Source organism: Cherax quadricarinatus, chromosome 17 (assembly GCF_038502225.1).
Source record: "Cherax quadricarinatus isolate ZL_2023a chromosome 17, ASM3850222v1, whole genome shotgun sequence".
NCBI lineage: Eukaryota > Metazoa > Arthropoda > Malacostraca > Decapoda > Parastacidae > Cherax > Cherax quadricarinatus.
The window spans coordinates 8,162,434-8,179,697 of record NC_091308.1 but is presented as its reverse complement, the minus strand read 5'-3'; the positions used below and the strand labels follow the sequence as shown (position 1 = coordinate 8,179,697).

Sequence of the window (17,264 nt, the reverse complement as noted above, 5' to 3'; positions counted from 1 at the left end):
AACACCTCTCCTCACACCCACCAGCAACACCTCTCCTCACACCCACCAGCAACACCTCTCCTCACACCCACCAGCAACACCTCTCCCTGCACCCACCAGCAGCACCTCTCCTTACACCCACCAGCAACACCTCTCCCTGCACCCACCAGCAACACCTCTCCTTACACCCACCAGCAACACCTCTCTTCACACCCACCAGCAACACCTCTCCCTGCACCCACCAGCAATACCTCTCCTTACACCCACCAGCAACACCTCTCCCTGCGCCCACCAGCAACACCTCTCCTTACACCCACCAACAACACCTCTCCTTACACCCACCAGCAACACCTCTCCTCACACCCACCAGCAACACCTCTCCTCACACCCACCAGCAACACCTCTCCCTGCACCCACCAGCAGCACCTCTCCTTACACCCACCAGCAGCACCTCTCCTTACACCCACCAGCAACACCTCTCCCTGCGCCCACCAGCAACACCTCTCCTTACACCCACCAGCAACACCTCTCCTTACACCCACCAGCAACACCTCTCCTCACACCCACCAGCAACACCTCTCCTCACACCCACCAGCAACACCTCTCCCTGCACCCACCAGCAACACCTCTCCTTTCACCCACCAACAACACCTCTCCCTGCACCCACCAGCAACACCTCTCCTCACACCCACCAGCAACATCTCTCCTCACACCCACCAGCAACACTTCTCACACCCACCAGCAACACCTCTCCTGACAACCACCAGCAACACCTCTCCTTACACCCACCAGCAACACCTCTCCTTACACCCACCAGCAATACCTCTCCTCACACTCACCAGCAACACCTCTCCTCACACCCACCAGCAACACTTCTCCCTGCACCCACCAGCAACACCTCTCCTCACACCCACCAGCAACACCTCTCCTCACACCCACCAGCAACACTTCTCCTCACACCCACCAGCAACACCTCTTCTGACACCCACCAGCAACACCTCTCCTTACACCCACCAGCAACACCTCTCCTTACACCCACCAGCAATACCTCTCCTCACACCCACCAGCAACACCTCTCCTCACACCCACCAGCTACACCTCTCCCTGCACCCACCAGCAACACCTCTCCTTACACCCACCAGCAACACCTCTCCCTGCGCCCACCAGCAACACCTCTCCTTACACCCACCAGCAGCACCTCTCCTTACACCCACCAGCAATACCTCTCCTCACACTCACCAGCAACACCTCTCCTCACACCCACCAGCTACACCTCTCCCTGCACCCACCAGCAACACCTCTCCTTACACCCAACAGCAACACCTCTCCCTGCGCCCACCAGCAACACTTCTCCTTACACCCACCAGCAACACCTCTCCTTACACCCACCAGCAACACCTCTCCTTACACCCACCAGCAACACCTCTCCTTACACCCACCAGCAATACCTCTCCTCACACCCACCAGCAACACCTCTCCTTACACCCACCAGCAACATCTCTCCTAACACCCACCAGCAACACCTCTCCCTGCACCCACCAGCAACACCTCTCCTCACATCCACCAGCAACACCTCTCCTCACACCCACCAGCAACACTTCTCCTCACACCCACCAGCAACACCTCTCCTCACACCCACCAGCAACACCTCTCCTCACACCCACCAGCAACACCTCTCCTCACACCCACCAGCAACACCTCTCCTCACACCCACCAGCAACACTTCTCTCCTTACACCCACCAGCAACACCTCTCACTGCACCCACCAGCAACACCTCTCTTTACACCCACCAGCAACACCTCTCCTTACACCCACCAGCAACACCTCTCCTTACACCCACCAGCAATACCTCTCCTCACACTCACCAGCAACATCTCTCCTCACACCCACCCGCAACACTTCTCCCTGCACCCACCAGCAACACCTCTCCTCACACCCACCAGCAACACCTCTCCTCACACCCACCAGCAACACTTCTCCTCACACCCACCAGCAACACCTCTACTGACACCCACCAGCAACACCTCTCCTTACACCCACCAGCAACACCTCTCCATACACCCACCAGCAATACCTCTCCTCACACCCACCAGCAACACCTCTCCTTACACCCACCAGCAACACCTCTCCTTACACCCACCAGCAACACCTCTCCTTGCACCCACCAGCAACACCTCTCCTCACACCCACCAGCAACACCTCTCCTCACACCCACCAGCAACACTTCTCCTCACACCCACCAGCAACACCTCTCCTCACACCCACCAGCAACACCTCTCCTCACACCCACCTGCAACACCTCTCCTCACACCCACCAGCAATACCTCTCCTCACACCCACCAGCAACACTTCTCTCCTTACACCCACCAGCAACACCTCTCACTGCACCCACCAGCAACACCTCTCCTCACACCCACCAGCAACACCTCTCCTCACACCCACCAGCAACACATCTCCTCACACCCACCAGCAACACCTCTCTTTACACCCACCAGCAACACCTCTCCTTACATCCACCAGCAACACCTCTCCTCACACCCACCAGCAACACCTCTCCTCACACCCACCAGCAACACCTCTCCTCACTCCCACCAGCAACACTTCTCTCCTTACATCCACCAGCAACACCTCTCACTGCACCCACCAGCAACACCTCTCCTTACACCCACCAGCAACACCTCTCCTTACACCCACCAGCAATACCTCTCCTCACACTCACCAGCAACACCTCTCCTCACACCCACCAGCAACACTTCTCCTCACACCCACCAGCAACACCTCTTATGACACCCACCAGCAACACCTCTCCTTACACCCACCAGCAACACCTCTCCTCACACCCACCAGCAACACCTCTCCTCACACCCACCAGCAACACTTCTCTCCTTACATCCACCAGCAACACCTCTCACTGCACCCACCAGCAACACCTCTCCTTACACCCACCAGCAACACCTCTCCTTACACCCACCAGCAGCACCTCTCCTCACACCCACCAGCAGCACCTCTCCTCACACCCACCAGCAACACCTCTCCTCACACCCACCAGCAACACCTCTCCTCACACCCACCAGCAACACCTCTTCTCACACCCACCAGCAACACCTTTCCCTGCACCCACCAGCAACACCTCTCCTTACACCCACCAGCAACACCTCTCCCTGCACCCACCAGCAACACCTCTCCTCACACCCACTAGCAACACCTCTCCTCACACCCACCAGCCACACTTCTCACACACACCAGCAACACCTCTCCTGACAACCACCAGCAACACCTCTCCTTACACCCACCAGCAACACCTCTCCTTACACCCACCAGCAACACCTCTCCTCACACCCACCAGCAACACTTCTCCCTGCACCCACCAGCAACACCTCTCCTCACACCCACCAGCAACACCTCTCCTCACACCCACCAGCAATACCTCTCCTCACACTCACCAGCAACACCTCTCCTTACACCAACCAGCAACACCTCTCCTCACACCCACCAGCAATACCTCTCCTCACACCCACCAGCAACACCTCTCCTCACACCCACCAGCAACACTCAACACCTCTCCCTGCACCCACCAGCAGCACTCAACACCTCTCTTTACACCCACCAGCAACACTCAAGACCTCTCCCTGCACCCACCAGCAACACTCAACACCTCTCTTTACACCCACCAGGAACACTCAACACCTCCTTACACCTACCAGCAACACTCAACACCCTCATTACACCCACCAACAACACTCAACACCCTCCTTACACCCACCAGCAACACTCAATACCTCTCCTTACACCCACTAGCAACGCTCAACACCTCTTCTTACACCCACCAGCAACACCCCTCCGTACACCCACCAGCAACACCCCTCCTTACACCCACCAGCAACACTCAATGCGTCTCCTCACACCCACTAGCAACACCTCTCCTCACACCCACCAGCCACACTTCTCCTCACACACACCAGGAACACCTCTCCTGACAACCACCAGCAACACCTCTCCTTACACCCACCAGCAACACCTCTCCTTACACCCACCCGCAACACCTCTCCTCACACCCACCAGCAACACTTCTCCCTGCACCCACCAGCAACACCTCTCCTCACACCCACCAGCAACACCTCTCCTCACACCCACCAGCAACACTTCTCCTCACGCCCACCAGCAACACCTCTTCTGACACCCACCAGCAACACCTCTCCTTACACCCACCAGCAACACCTCTCCTTACACCCACCAGCAATACCTCTCCTCACACCCACCAGCAACACACAACACCTCTCCCTGCACCCACCAGCAGCACTCAACACCTCTCTTTACACCCACCAGCAACACTCAAGACCTCTCCCTGCACCCACCAGCAACACTCAACACCTCTCCTTACACCCACCAGGAACACTCAACACCTCCTTACACCCACCAGCAACACTCAACACCCTCATTACACCCACCAGCAACACTCAACACCCTCCTTACACCCACCAGCAACACTCAATACCTCTCCTTACACCCACCAGCAACGCTCAACACCTCTTATTACACCCACCAGCAACACCCCTCCGTACACCCACCAGCAACACCCCTCCTTACACCCACCAGCAACACTCAATGCCTCTCCTTACACCCACCAGCAACACCTCTCCTTACACCCACCAGCAACACTCAACACCTCTCCTTACACCCACCAGCAACACTCAATACCTCTCTTTACACCCACCAACAACACCTCTCCTTACACCCACCAGAAACACCTCTCCTTACACCCACCTGCAAAGCTCAACACCTCTCCTTACACCCACCAGCAACACCCCTCCTTTCACCCACGAGCATCACTCAACAACTCTTCTTACACTCACCAGCAAAACCTCTCCTTACACCCACCGACAACACCCAACACCTCTTCTTACACCCACCAGCAACACCTCTCCTTACATCAACCGACAACACCCAACACCCCTCTTTACATCCACCAGCAACACTCAACACCTCTCTCCTCACTCCATAATTCCCCATGTTTCTCTTCTACCTCCTACCAATCATTCCATCCACAACCCTGCACAGAGGAAATTCATTTGTCTCTCAACAACATTGCAACTCTGATACCCACAGCTTACATTACTATACCAATTGTTTACTGTACTGTTTAGGAACTACGATCACCATTATCATTATTACTTAGCACCCCTGCTTTAATGATCCCCCAAGAGCACAACCAACTGCCCTCTTGCACACTCCTTCCCATCCTTACCAAAAGAAACACAAGACCATCCATCAGTAAGTGTACATGAGGTTAAATAATAAGATCAGTGAGCTAAGTGAGATAGTAAAGGTGTAATACAAGCTATTTTCAGTCACAAAAATAAAGTTAACACGAATCATAATAGATGCCCTTTTCTCAAACATTTTTCGCTCTGTAAGAAAGCATAGTACATGTAGCAAAGATTATACAGACTACGCAGTTTGAACAATAATCACTCGAGGATTTTAAAGAATTGAACAAGTTAGTTATATACAACCCACTACCAAACAACAGGAAGAACTGACAAAAATATGGCAGCAACAACTACTGTACAATCATGGCGAAATTGTTACTTCCAATGTGGAACAAGAGAAACTGACGGTATATGGTCTGGATACGACAAGGTAAAGATTACAGGGTCGACACCTGAAGGAACCTAGAATATGAGGGTTGCCAGTGAGTTAACTTGAGAAGTCTCTTATTCTTGTTAAATAATTTAGGCATAAATTATCTAACAAAGGTCAGCATATAGAGAAGATTAAGCAAGTATGAGAAGATTACAAGCCGATATAACGAGACAGAAAATTCAATAGGCTGTCCGTCTATTAAATGATGAACTTCCCTACCCAGAATGATGTACAAGTTGCCAAAAAAGAGTATTGAATACTTATCGATGTAAGGTAGACACACAGAAATAGAAGGAAACAGGGAAAACACTTTCAACTTTAAATGTTCACAACTTCTACAAGAAAAATTATAAAATATTAATGAACATCTGTGGAAGTCTTTAAGGAGTAAATAGAAAAGCTTCTGCAGGAGGTCTCCCTGATCAACCAGGTTGTGATGCACATATGGATAGCTGGCTGCAGTAGCCTGCAATAGTAGCCTGTCATCAAGGAAGTAGGCCTTGAGCCTACTTCCTGATCACAGATATGTCATAAACAAAACAATTAAAAAATTAGGATACCGAGATATATCATATTATTTTATATTTTGCTTACAGAATACTGATGAACCTCAGCCATTACAGGTAATACTCGCCAATGAGCGATGAGATATTATTAAGAGAGAAAAATCAGATGAAGGATTTATTTAGGTACAGTAGGTTCTTTGTACCGAAAGACATGACTTTGGTAGAATGGATGAGAACAGAAAACAGGATGTTATATCCAGGAGTCATATGTAAGTAAAACCAGAGACTTGATTCTCACCTCTCGTCTCCATCTATACAGTTCCAGATTGCTAACTCATACCTAAATATTTCTCTCTCTATCATGACCTCGACTGAACCTATCTCAAGACCAATCCTCGACTCATCCAGTTCTCTAATTTCCCTTATTATACGAGATTGCTGGTGAAATACAAAAAGAGTGGAAAACGTCAAACTAAACATTTCCGATACTCATCCTCTGAGAATTTAGTATTGTAGAATAGAATAAAACGTTTCTCCAAGAGACAGAAACTACTGTAGCTTGATACGCAATAATTCAGTGAAAGTACAGACAGGGAACTGAGAAGTTTACTTCTCAGGACAAAAATATGACAAGTTTACTTCTCAGTTTCCTGCCAACTTAACTTTGTTCTCTCCGTCAACAAAGTTAAGTAGATAAACAAATAATAATGTAATGTCAGACGTATAAGTTAAGCTAAAAAAAAAAAAACTGCATTTTGAGAGACAAAAAATGTCTTTTATTTCAAAATGCTGATTGTCTGAGCAAGTGAGAAAAGTACAGAGACGGACGTAGGTTGGAAAATGAAAATGAAGAGCGAATGGGACAATAAAAACCGGGACTTGTGCAAAAGAGAGAGGAAAAAATAAACTAGAGTCAGGAGAGAATCAGTGCGAGAACTATATAAATTCTAAAGCTAAATTGTTATAAAAATATTACTTATTTATATATCAAGAAGAAAATGTTGGTATAATCAAATAAAAACAGGAATAGGAAAATGTTAAAGCCGAAAAATTTAAATTATAGATAATAAAAGTAACAATAACAGCAGCAATAACAATAATTATAAAAATAATAAATAAAATAATAATAATAATAATAATAATAATAATAATAATAATAATATATCTAACTCGGTAAGAGTCGTCATATGTTTAAAGCAAAATAATTTATTTCGTTTACTTTTTTTCTCAAGCTCTCTTTAATTTCAATCATCTTCCGTCGGAAGGTTTTATTTTCACCCATCATTAGTGGCTTCCGGTCTCATGGCACACGCTTCCCTGGACACTGCTTTCTCATGTGTTACATGAACAGTCTCGATTATTATGGACAAAAGCTTCAGCTCACTGTGTGGTTGCCCTCAGCTTCATGATCCAGGATGATTTCCTGTCATAGTGTCAAATAGGATGGGCTTCCTAACATCCTTCATACCACAGAATAAGGCTTTAACTGTCTTATAAGATAACGAAATCTTAACGTTAGTCGGAACGTGGAAAGTATCGTCAAGAATCCCACTATGTAAATTAAATTTTGTGGAAGAAGTAGTTGTATAATATATATTAGCAAGATCATCATGCGTGTTACTAACATTTCATTATTTTCATAATATTCTCTACTCTGAGGCTAAAACAAAAGAAAAACTAAGAGCATAATCTTAAAATATTACAGTAAAACTTACAAAGGAAGAATCTATAAGTAAACTTAAGCTGAAAGTTAAATTAGCTGAAAGATAAATGTCAATAAATAACTTTCAGAATGAAATAATAAATGTTATTTGAGTGCTGAAGAATGTACATAGTACATACAGACGAAAGACACTTTAAAATGAGGTTAAGGGTCAATATTAAAAAAAAAACTATGAAGTAAGTAAAATACACAGAGGTAACGCGAGTAAGACTGACCAACCTTATCGATAAAAAACAAGTTGAGTTGACGGTTCGTCTTTGTGATGGTAAATGTTATCCAGTACAAGTAGTTCGGCATCTGAGCTCCTACTGGCTAAGCGTAAGAACATCTCTCTCTTTTTAGGGTGATCGACTTCGTACGCGTGGTGTCTGATAATTGAATGAGGTGGTTATGTTATTACAAACCCATTCGACGTAGGGCATGTTGCTGCCGACAGAGATGTCAAGAGAGATACCACTCAGGAACAAGAAATCACTGTAAATAAGGTTTCGCTTCAGGCCATTATTAACATTGCTATCAGTGAAGTACTGAACTTGTGTGCGATAATGAGGATAGTGAGTGGTAATCACGAGACAGGCTTGATTGAATCATTACTAGAGACAGGCTTGCTTGAATCATTACTTGAGACAGGCTTGCTTGGATCATTACGTGAGATAAGCTTTTAGGTATATTTCCCAGCGAAACATTGCTTACAGTGCACACTTGTCCTGGTGCTGTGTTTCTCGACATTACAAACTCCAATACGCAATGTTATGACTCCGTGTTCGCGTACTGCGACTTAGAGATGGCGATTTCTTTATTTTATACGTATGATAAATTACACCACTCTGTTTATTTAATGGAATCACCACGTTCTTAATTACTGTCTGAAGTATTTACTTTTTTAAGGTTGTATATTGAGTTCATTTGTAATCTGTTTTAAGCAATTGACATTATGACCCAAGATTAAGATTACTTTTAAAGGAATATATTGAAATGTCACCATCAATAATACATATCACATTATTCATAATATGTACATGTATATGTATATATATATACATATATATATATATATATATATATATATATATATATATATATATATATATATATATATATATATATATATATATTTTTAAAATACTATTATATAAACGATTTAAGAGATACATTGTTGATATAAAGGTGGCATATACGGTACATGTTGTTATGTGTGTATATATATATATATATATATATATAAGTGTATGTGTGTGTGTATGTGTGTGTGTATGTGTGTGTGTATGTGTGTGTATGTGTGTGTATGTGTGTGTGTATGTGTGTGTGTATGTGTGTGTGTGTATGTGTGTGCATGTGTGTGTGTATGTGTGTGTGTATGTGTGTGTGTATGTGTGTGTGTATGTGTGTGTGTATGTGTGTGTGTATGTGTGTGTGTGTGTGTGTATGTGTGTGTGTGTGTGTGTGTGTGTGTGTGTGTGTGTGTGTGTGTGTGTGTGTGTGTGTGTGTGTGTGTGTGTGTGTGTGTGTGTGTGTGTGTGTGTGTGTGTGTGTGTGTGTGCATGTGTGTGAGTGTATATATGTGTGTGTGTTTGTATGTAGTGTAGGAAGTACCGAAACTAATCAAGTAACGTCATTCAGGTCAGACCACAGCTGTAACGAATAGGGCACGAGTGCATAAAATGATCCACAGCTGATACAATGCTTAGACACTGGTTTGTTAAGGACTCCAGTGACCTGACATTAGATCATCACAGTATGTAGCCTTGAAGCTCACACAATCCCGTGTCCAAGAACAAGTTCAAATTTGGAAGATTTTGTCCACTTGTGACTTAGTGTGTACAGGAGTGGTCTCTTGTGAATGAGGTTCCTGGACTGGTTGCCAGTTCAACTTGCACAATTTATTACTTTTACTATATTGTAAATTTTGATTTTGTGAACATTTAGGTTTCAAAAGTGCCTCCTCTTTCCTAATAAGAAGTAACATTTCCTCTATTATATTTTATTAATATTAAAAGCAGCCAATTTTAGTTCAATGTTCTGTCTGCTAAGCAAAATTTTTAAAACCATCAACAATTATCCACAAATCAACTTTTCAGAAAGAGGGAGTTTGCTCCGCATAATGGCTGAGAAATGTAAAAATAAAAAGCATTGCGTTCTACTCTATAACTAGCAGATGCATCTACCAGAGGCTGCAGTGCGAGTATTACATCAGGAGGGACATACACCTCACAGGTTCCTGAGAGTAAGATCTATACAAGTAGTGGAAGATGAGAGGAAGATATGAAGCACTGTTGCTAGAAGAATAATGACTAAGTTTAATAAGTTAAGCCACTCGCTCATATGGGACAAATAACTTTTCCTAAGATTGGCAGCGGTCGCTCTGTCCTGGCAAACCATGGGCTGACCTCTTCCTTCCTTAATGGACAACACCGTTCTGCCGCACCTCAGCCAAACTTACAGCACCACTGAACATGTCATTTTATCACAAATAACCGTGTCAAGCAATTTTTAACTTGGCAAATGAACTTGCACTGTTGTCCTATCTTGAGGGCAAAGGGATTTTTATATGGTTGAAGCAAATAAGAGGTGCAATATCTGTTAAATTTTGTAAGAACTTCCAATATTTGTCTGTGGAACTTTAAACAAATGGAGAAACATGAGGTTGCCAGAACAACCCAGAAGTTACTGGAAAGACTAAGATTTAAGGTAAGTTGGAAAAATAATTAGTCAGAAAGAGTTCTTCAATAATTTAATAGACAAAATTTGTTAAGTGTGTGTGTGTGTGTGTGTGTGTGTGTGTAGGTTGAAATCCACGGTCTAGCCATCATAGAATTACTGCCCCGTAGCTCTAGCCCACTCAGCCACAAAATGTCATAAGGTTTCACCAACCAGAATCCTGGGAATATCTGTGAACTGTCAAGAATTGGGACCCTATGGCTCTGGTGGCTAAAGCTCTCGCTTCACACGGCGAGGGTCTGGGTTCGATTCCCAGCTAGGGTAGAAACATTGGGAGTGTTTCTTTACACCAGTTGTCTATGTTCACCCATCAGTAAATGGGTACCTGGATGTTAGTCGACTGGTGTGGGTCGCATCCTGGAACACAGACCTAATTTGCCCAAAATGTTCAGCATAACAAGGGGCTTTCCATATAGTAGTATGCCACTGATGTCAACTAGGCCTGTTTATCTTATACAAGTACTTGTAGTAAATAGAGATATTATTAAATTATCAAATTTAATGTTGTGAAGAAATCCCGACCTCTCAAGCAGGAAGTGGCTAATTCTAACCCCTGTCTCCTATCTTCGTAGCGAACATCGAAATCGAGAAACATGGCTACAACATTTGGAGAAGAAGACATAAGATTATCTGCTTGAAGAATAAGATACGCAAAGAACTATAAACTACTTCGAGGACATAACGGAAGACATAAAAAGCTAATCTAGTGAACTAATGAAGAGACAATGATCTTAAACTCTTAAGATGAGAGCGTCAGCTCAGGAGAGACGGATACCTGGAGACTTGATGCAAGGCGAAAGAGAAAATATATTTTATTTGGAAATACAGAAAGGGGTCAGTAGACACCTGAGTTGTAGTGAGGAAACTAATATGAGGATATTAAAAAAAAACTTGTATTCCACAATTCAATAATCAATAAGTAGCTTTCGTTCAGAAGGTGTAATTATAGCATAATGATTTACTTGAGAGAAAATACCCGTCGGTGCCCACTCTGACAACATTGGTCACAGTGACAACTGGTCATATGGCCAACAATGGTCACACTGCCAACAATGGCCTGTCTCAACAACGACTGAACTATCAACACGGAAGGAGTACTGGAGACATGCGTGGTATATTTCGTTTGCGAGAGTACCATAACCTTCTGATGATGATGTACATTACAACATTCGTAAAGCAAGAATACCAGGTAGCAGCAAACCTATGGCACTTATGAGCACCCTCCTGGTGACTAAAACCTCGACTTACCTGATCATAACAAAAGTGGTGCGATGACTGGCTTGCTCATTATATAGCATCTTGCCTGAAGAGAGCAGCTGTAATATGCTGACTTGCTTGTGCATAAAACCTGTACTGTGATGACTTATGCAGTACAAGTGTCGTGTGATGATATTATCTGTAGAGTACTACTGTTTGACGATAAGTTATCAAAAGGAAACAGCCACTGCGTTTCCTACTTATCTGCCAAGTACAATAGAGGTATGAGGGGACCTAACTGACCAGAACAACAGAGATGGGGGACCCTCCATACCCAGTATTCCAAAGGTATGAAGACCTACCAGGCCAAAACAATATAGAAAGTAGGACCAATTTTCCCAGTATATCAGTAGAAATGAAAGGACCTACCTACCCAGTGCACCAAAGATATAAGGACCTACCTGACTAGAAACGTAGAGATGGAAAGACCTATCAGACCAGTACAGCAGAGATGTGAGGGCCTATCTGCCCAGTAAAGTCCTATCTGCATTAAACCCCCCAGAGTTGTCAGGGCTTTACTGCTCAGTAAAGCAGAGGTTTAAAGACCTACCTAACCCACAGAACAGAGACTGGAGGACCTACCTTCCCAGAAAAGCAGAGATGGGAGGACCTATTTCCAGTATAGTAGTAATGGGGGTACCTACCTGTCCTGTATAGAAGAGAGGAGAGAAGCTACATGACTGTCATGACTCACGAAATAGTAACAACGCATAGGGGTCTATGCTGACGTTACTGTGGTGCATAGAAACATACCAAGTTTGATGAATTTTGCTAGGCTGGCATGGAACAGTAGGTAATAAACTGACCTTCTGATTTTAAGGCTCGCTTTGCCATGGGTTCATGCCCCATCCATTCTGTGATCTACCTGGCCAGTATTACCGAACCTACACCTTATCAGTATAGGAAAGAAGTGAGACCTACTTGATCAGTATTGGAGATATGTGAATAACTACCTGACCAGTATACCAGAGATGGGAGGATCTACCTGACCAAAATTGCAGAGATAGAAGGATCTACCTGACCAAAATTGCAGAGTTGGAAGGATCTACCTGACCAGTTTAGCATTGATGACAGGATCTACCTGGCCAGTATACCAGATATATTAGGGCCTGCCTGACCATTATAGCAGTGATGACAGGACCTACCTGACCAGTATTAATATACTTTAGGACCTACCTGACCAATATAGCAGCGATTGTAGCACCTACCTGCCCAGTATAGCAGCGATGGTAGCACTTACCTGTCCAGTATAGCAGTGATGTAGTACCTACCTGCCCAGTATAGAAGTGATGGTAGCACCTACCTGTCAAGTATAACAGTGATGGTAGCACCTACCTGCCCAGTATACCAGTGATGGTAGCACCTACCTGCCCAGTATAGCAGTGATGGTAGCACCTACTTGCCCAGTAAAGCAGTGATGGTAGCACCTACCTGTCCAGTATAGCGGTGATGGTAGCACCTACCTGTCCAGTATAGCAGTGATGGTAGCACCTACCTGCCCAGTATAGCAGTGATGGTTGCACCTACCTGCCGAGACCCAGGAGTCTGGCGGCCAAGAGGTCGTCGTCATCAATACAATTGATGGCTGTGTCTCGCAGCGCTGCACCGAACAGTGACTGGCGGAAGGGAGGTGAACGGGGCTAGATTAACATGGATTAGGGGGCTAGAATAGCAGGAATTAGGGAACTAAATTAACATGGGAGGGGGACTAGAATAACACGGATTGGGGCTAGATTAACATGAATTTGGGGGACTTGAATAATATGGGTTAAAGGGCTAGAATGACAGGGATAGAGGGCTAAAATAACATGAATCGGGGAAAAAATTAACATGGATTAAGGGCTACAATAACAGAGATAAATTAGCTAGATAAAGTTGGACTAGGGGCTAGAAAAACATGGGATTATGGGCTAGAATATCTATTATCATAGCGCTAAAACTCTTGGAACTTGTAGCTAGATTAACATACATTGCATGTTAAACATGGATTACGGGTTTAGACTAACCGAGATTAGACGCTAAAGCAACAGGGATTAGAGGGCTAGAAAAGTAGGGATTAGGGGGCTAGAATAACATGGATTAGAGGCTAGAATAACATGGATTAGGGGCTAGAATAACATGGATTAGGGGGCTAGAATAACAGGGATTAGGGGCTCTCATAACCAGGATAAAAGAGTTAAGTTAATCAGGATGTTGGAACTAGAATAATATATATTAGAGGGAATGATTTACATGGATTAGACGGCTAGAATAACATGGATTAGAGGCTAGAACAACAGAGATTGGATGGATAGAATATTAGGAATTAGCGGCCAAAGAGCTAAGTAATACGAATTTAGGGGCAGGATAAAAATTCATTAGAGGCCTGAAAAACATGGATTAAGGAGCTAGAATAACACGGATTAGGGGCCTAGATTATCTTGGATAAGCGGGCTAAGTTAACTTATAAGTTAAGGGGCTAGGCTAACACTAGGAAGAAAGTCAGAATCGCACAAGGTATGAGGCTACATTAACATAGGTGAAATGGGCTACATTAACATGGGTGAAAGGGGCTACATTAACATGGGTGAAAGGGGTTACATTAACATGGGTGAAAGAGGCTACATTAACATGGGTGAAAGAGGCTACATTAACATGGGTGAAAGAGGCTACATTAACGTGGGTGAATGGGGCTACATTAACATGGGTTAGGAGTTCAATTAACACGAACTAGGGACTAGATTAAAAATGAGCTAATGAAATAGATTAGCATAAGGTAATAGGCTGGAATAACGTGGGTCATGGGGCTAGATTAACATGGGTGTAAGGGGTTAGATTAACATGGGTGTAAGTGGGCTAGACTAAAATGAGCCTTGAGGATAGATTAACAGAGAGAACTTTAGATAGTCTAAGAGGTAAAATTAACATGGGTTAGGGGACTATATCACTATTAAGGTGACAAAATGGGATAGAACAAATTAACATGGTGTAGGAGAACAGATTAACATGGAGTAGGAGAACAGCGACATGGGGCAGGAGAACAAATATGGAGTAGGAGAACCGATTAACATGAAATAGGAGAACAGTGACATTGGGTATGAGAACAGATTAACATCGGGTACGAGAACAGTGGCATGGGGTGGGAGAACATATTAACATAGGGTAGAAGAACAGGTTAACATAAGGTAAAAGAACAGATTAAAATAGGGTAGAAGAACATGTTAACATAGGGTAGAAGAACAGGTTAAAATAGGGTAGAAGAACATGATAACATAGGGTAAAAGAACAGGTTAAAATAGGGTAGAACATGTTAACATAGGATAGAAGAACAGGTTAACATAGGGTAAAAGAACAGGTTAAAATAGGGTAGAAGAACATGTTAACATAGAGTAGAAGAACATGTTAACATTGAGCAGAAGAACATGTTAACATAGGGTAGAAGAACAGGTTAACATAGGGTAAAAGAACAGGTTAAAATAGGGTAGAAGAACATGTTAACATAGGGTAGAACATGTTAACATAGGGTAGAAGAACATGTTAACATAGGGTAGAAGAACATCTTAACGTAGGGTAGAAGAACAGGTTAACATAGGGTAAAAGAACAGGTTAACATAGGGTAGAAGAACATGTTAACATAGGGTAGAAGAACAGGTTAACATAGGGTAGAAGAACAGGTTAACATAGGGTAGAAGAACAGGTTAACATACGGTAGAAGAACATGTTAACATAGGGTAGAAGAACAGGTTAACATAGGGTAGAAGAACAGGTTAACATAGGGTAGAAGAACATGTTAATATAGGGTAGAAGAACATGTTAACATAGGGTAGAAGAACATGTTAACATAGGGTAGAAGAACAGGTTAACATAGGGTAGAAGAACAGGTTAAAATAGGGTAGAAGAACAGGTTAACATAGGGTACAACATGTTAACATAGGGTAGAAGAACATGTTAACATAGGGTAGAAGAACATGTTAACATAGGGTAGAAGAACATGTTAACATAGGGTAGAAGAACATGTTAACATAGGGTAGAAGAACATGTTAACATAGGGTAGAAGAACAGGTTAACATAGGGTAGAAGAGCATTTTAACATAGGGTAGAAGAACATGTTAACATAGGGTAGAAGAACAGGTTAACATAGGGTAGAAGAACATGTTAACATTGAGCAGAAGAACATGTTAACATAGGGTAGAAGAACAGGTTAACATAGGGTAAAAGAACAGGTTAAAATAGGGTAGAAGAACATGTTAACATAGAGTAGAAGAACAGGTTAACATAGGGTAAAAGAACAGGTTAAAATAGGGTAGAAGAACAGGTTAACATAGGGTAGAACATGTTAACATAGGGTAGAAGAACGTGTTAACATAGGGTAGAAGAACATCTTAACGTAGGGTAGAAGAACAGGTTAACATAGCGTAGAAGAACAGGTTAACATAGGGTAGAAGAGCATGTTAACATAGGGTAGAAGAACAGGTTAACATAGGGTAGAAGAACAGGTTAACATAGGGTAGAAGAACAGGTTAACATAGGGTAGAAGAACATGTTAACATAGGGTAGAAGAACATGCTAACATAGGGTAGAAGAACAGGTTAACATAGGGTAGAAGAACAGGTTAACATAGGGTAGAAGAACAGGTTAACATAGGGTAAAAGAACAGGTTAAAATAGGGTAGAAGAACATGTTAACATAGGGTAGAAGAACAGGTTAATATAGGGTAAAAGAACAGGTTAAAATAGGGTAGAAGAACAGGTTAACATAGGGTACAACATGTTAACATAGGGTAGAAGAACATGTTAACATAGGGTAGAAGAACATGTTAACATAGGGTAGAAGAACATGTTAACATAGGGTAGAAGAACATGTTAACATAGGGTAGAAGAACATGTTAACATAGGGTAGAAGAACATGTTAACATAGGGTAGAAGAACGTGTTAACATAGGGTAGAAGAACAGGTTAACGAAGAATTCTTACACTAAATACTTTGGAGGTTATTACTTAGACCCAAATATCGTACTGCCGACCAAAAAAAAAAAATCGACATGTTGCCGAACAAGCTTTTTTCTGGGTTGCAACGTTTCACTCTGTGTAGAGCTTCATCAAGCTGTGACTTGATAAAACTCTACACAGAGCGCTAAGCTGCCCCAGTCAAAGCTCGTTCAGCAACGTGTGGCAGAGGCCTGACTCTCAGACACTATGATCCCGAAGACTTTTATTATTATTACTGGACAGACGCAGGCAAATCACCATTTGGCTTGAGAGACTTTAATAAACGTCTGATGACTGGGTAAACAGTGAATATCAACTAGACTTAGACGATGATCACAATGACGCCTTGAAAGAGGTCAAATGAACGGCGGGGCAGGATGTACAGACACCTAGAAACGTGTTGAACATAAGACTGAGAAATCCAGACCGAGTTCAGAGATACAACATTTAAGCTTAAGAAAACTAGAATGA

At 43.6% G+C, this 17,264-nt stretch overlaps 1 protein-coding gene across 14 annotated transcripts in view; it reads right to left on the bottom strand.

Annotated features, from left to right (window-relative positions):
* Nucleotides 1-17,264, bottom strand: part of LOC128686427 (histone-lysine N-methyltransferase 2D) — a 632,197-nt gene that overhangs the window by 6,885 nt on the left and 608,048 nt on the right. For 12 of the 14 annotated variants that reach the window (XM_070085784.1, XM_070085782.1, XM_070085776.1 and 9 more), the window contains one exon: nt 13,355-13,443. The exons of 1 other annotated variant lie outside the window; for it this stretch is intronic. In XM_070085784.1, coding sequence (XP_069941885.1) covers nt 13,355-13,443 — 89 coding nt within the window. Of the gene's footprint in view, nt 1-8,071; nt 8,221-13,354; nt 13,444-17,264 lie in introns of all 14 variants that reach the window. One more of the 14 variants, XM_070085788.1, reaches the window with a different exon arrangement.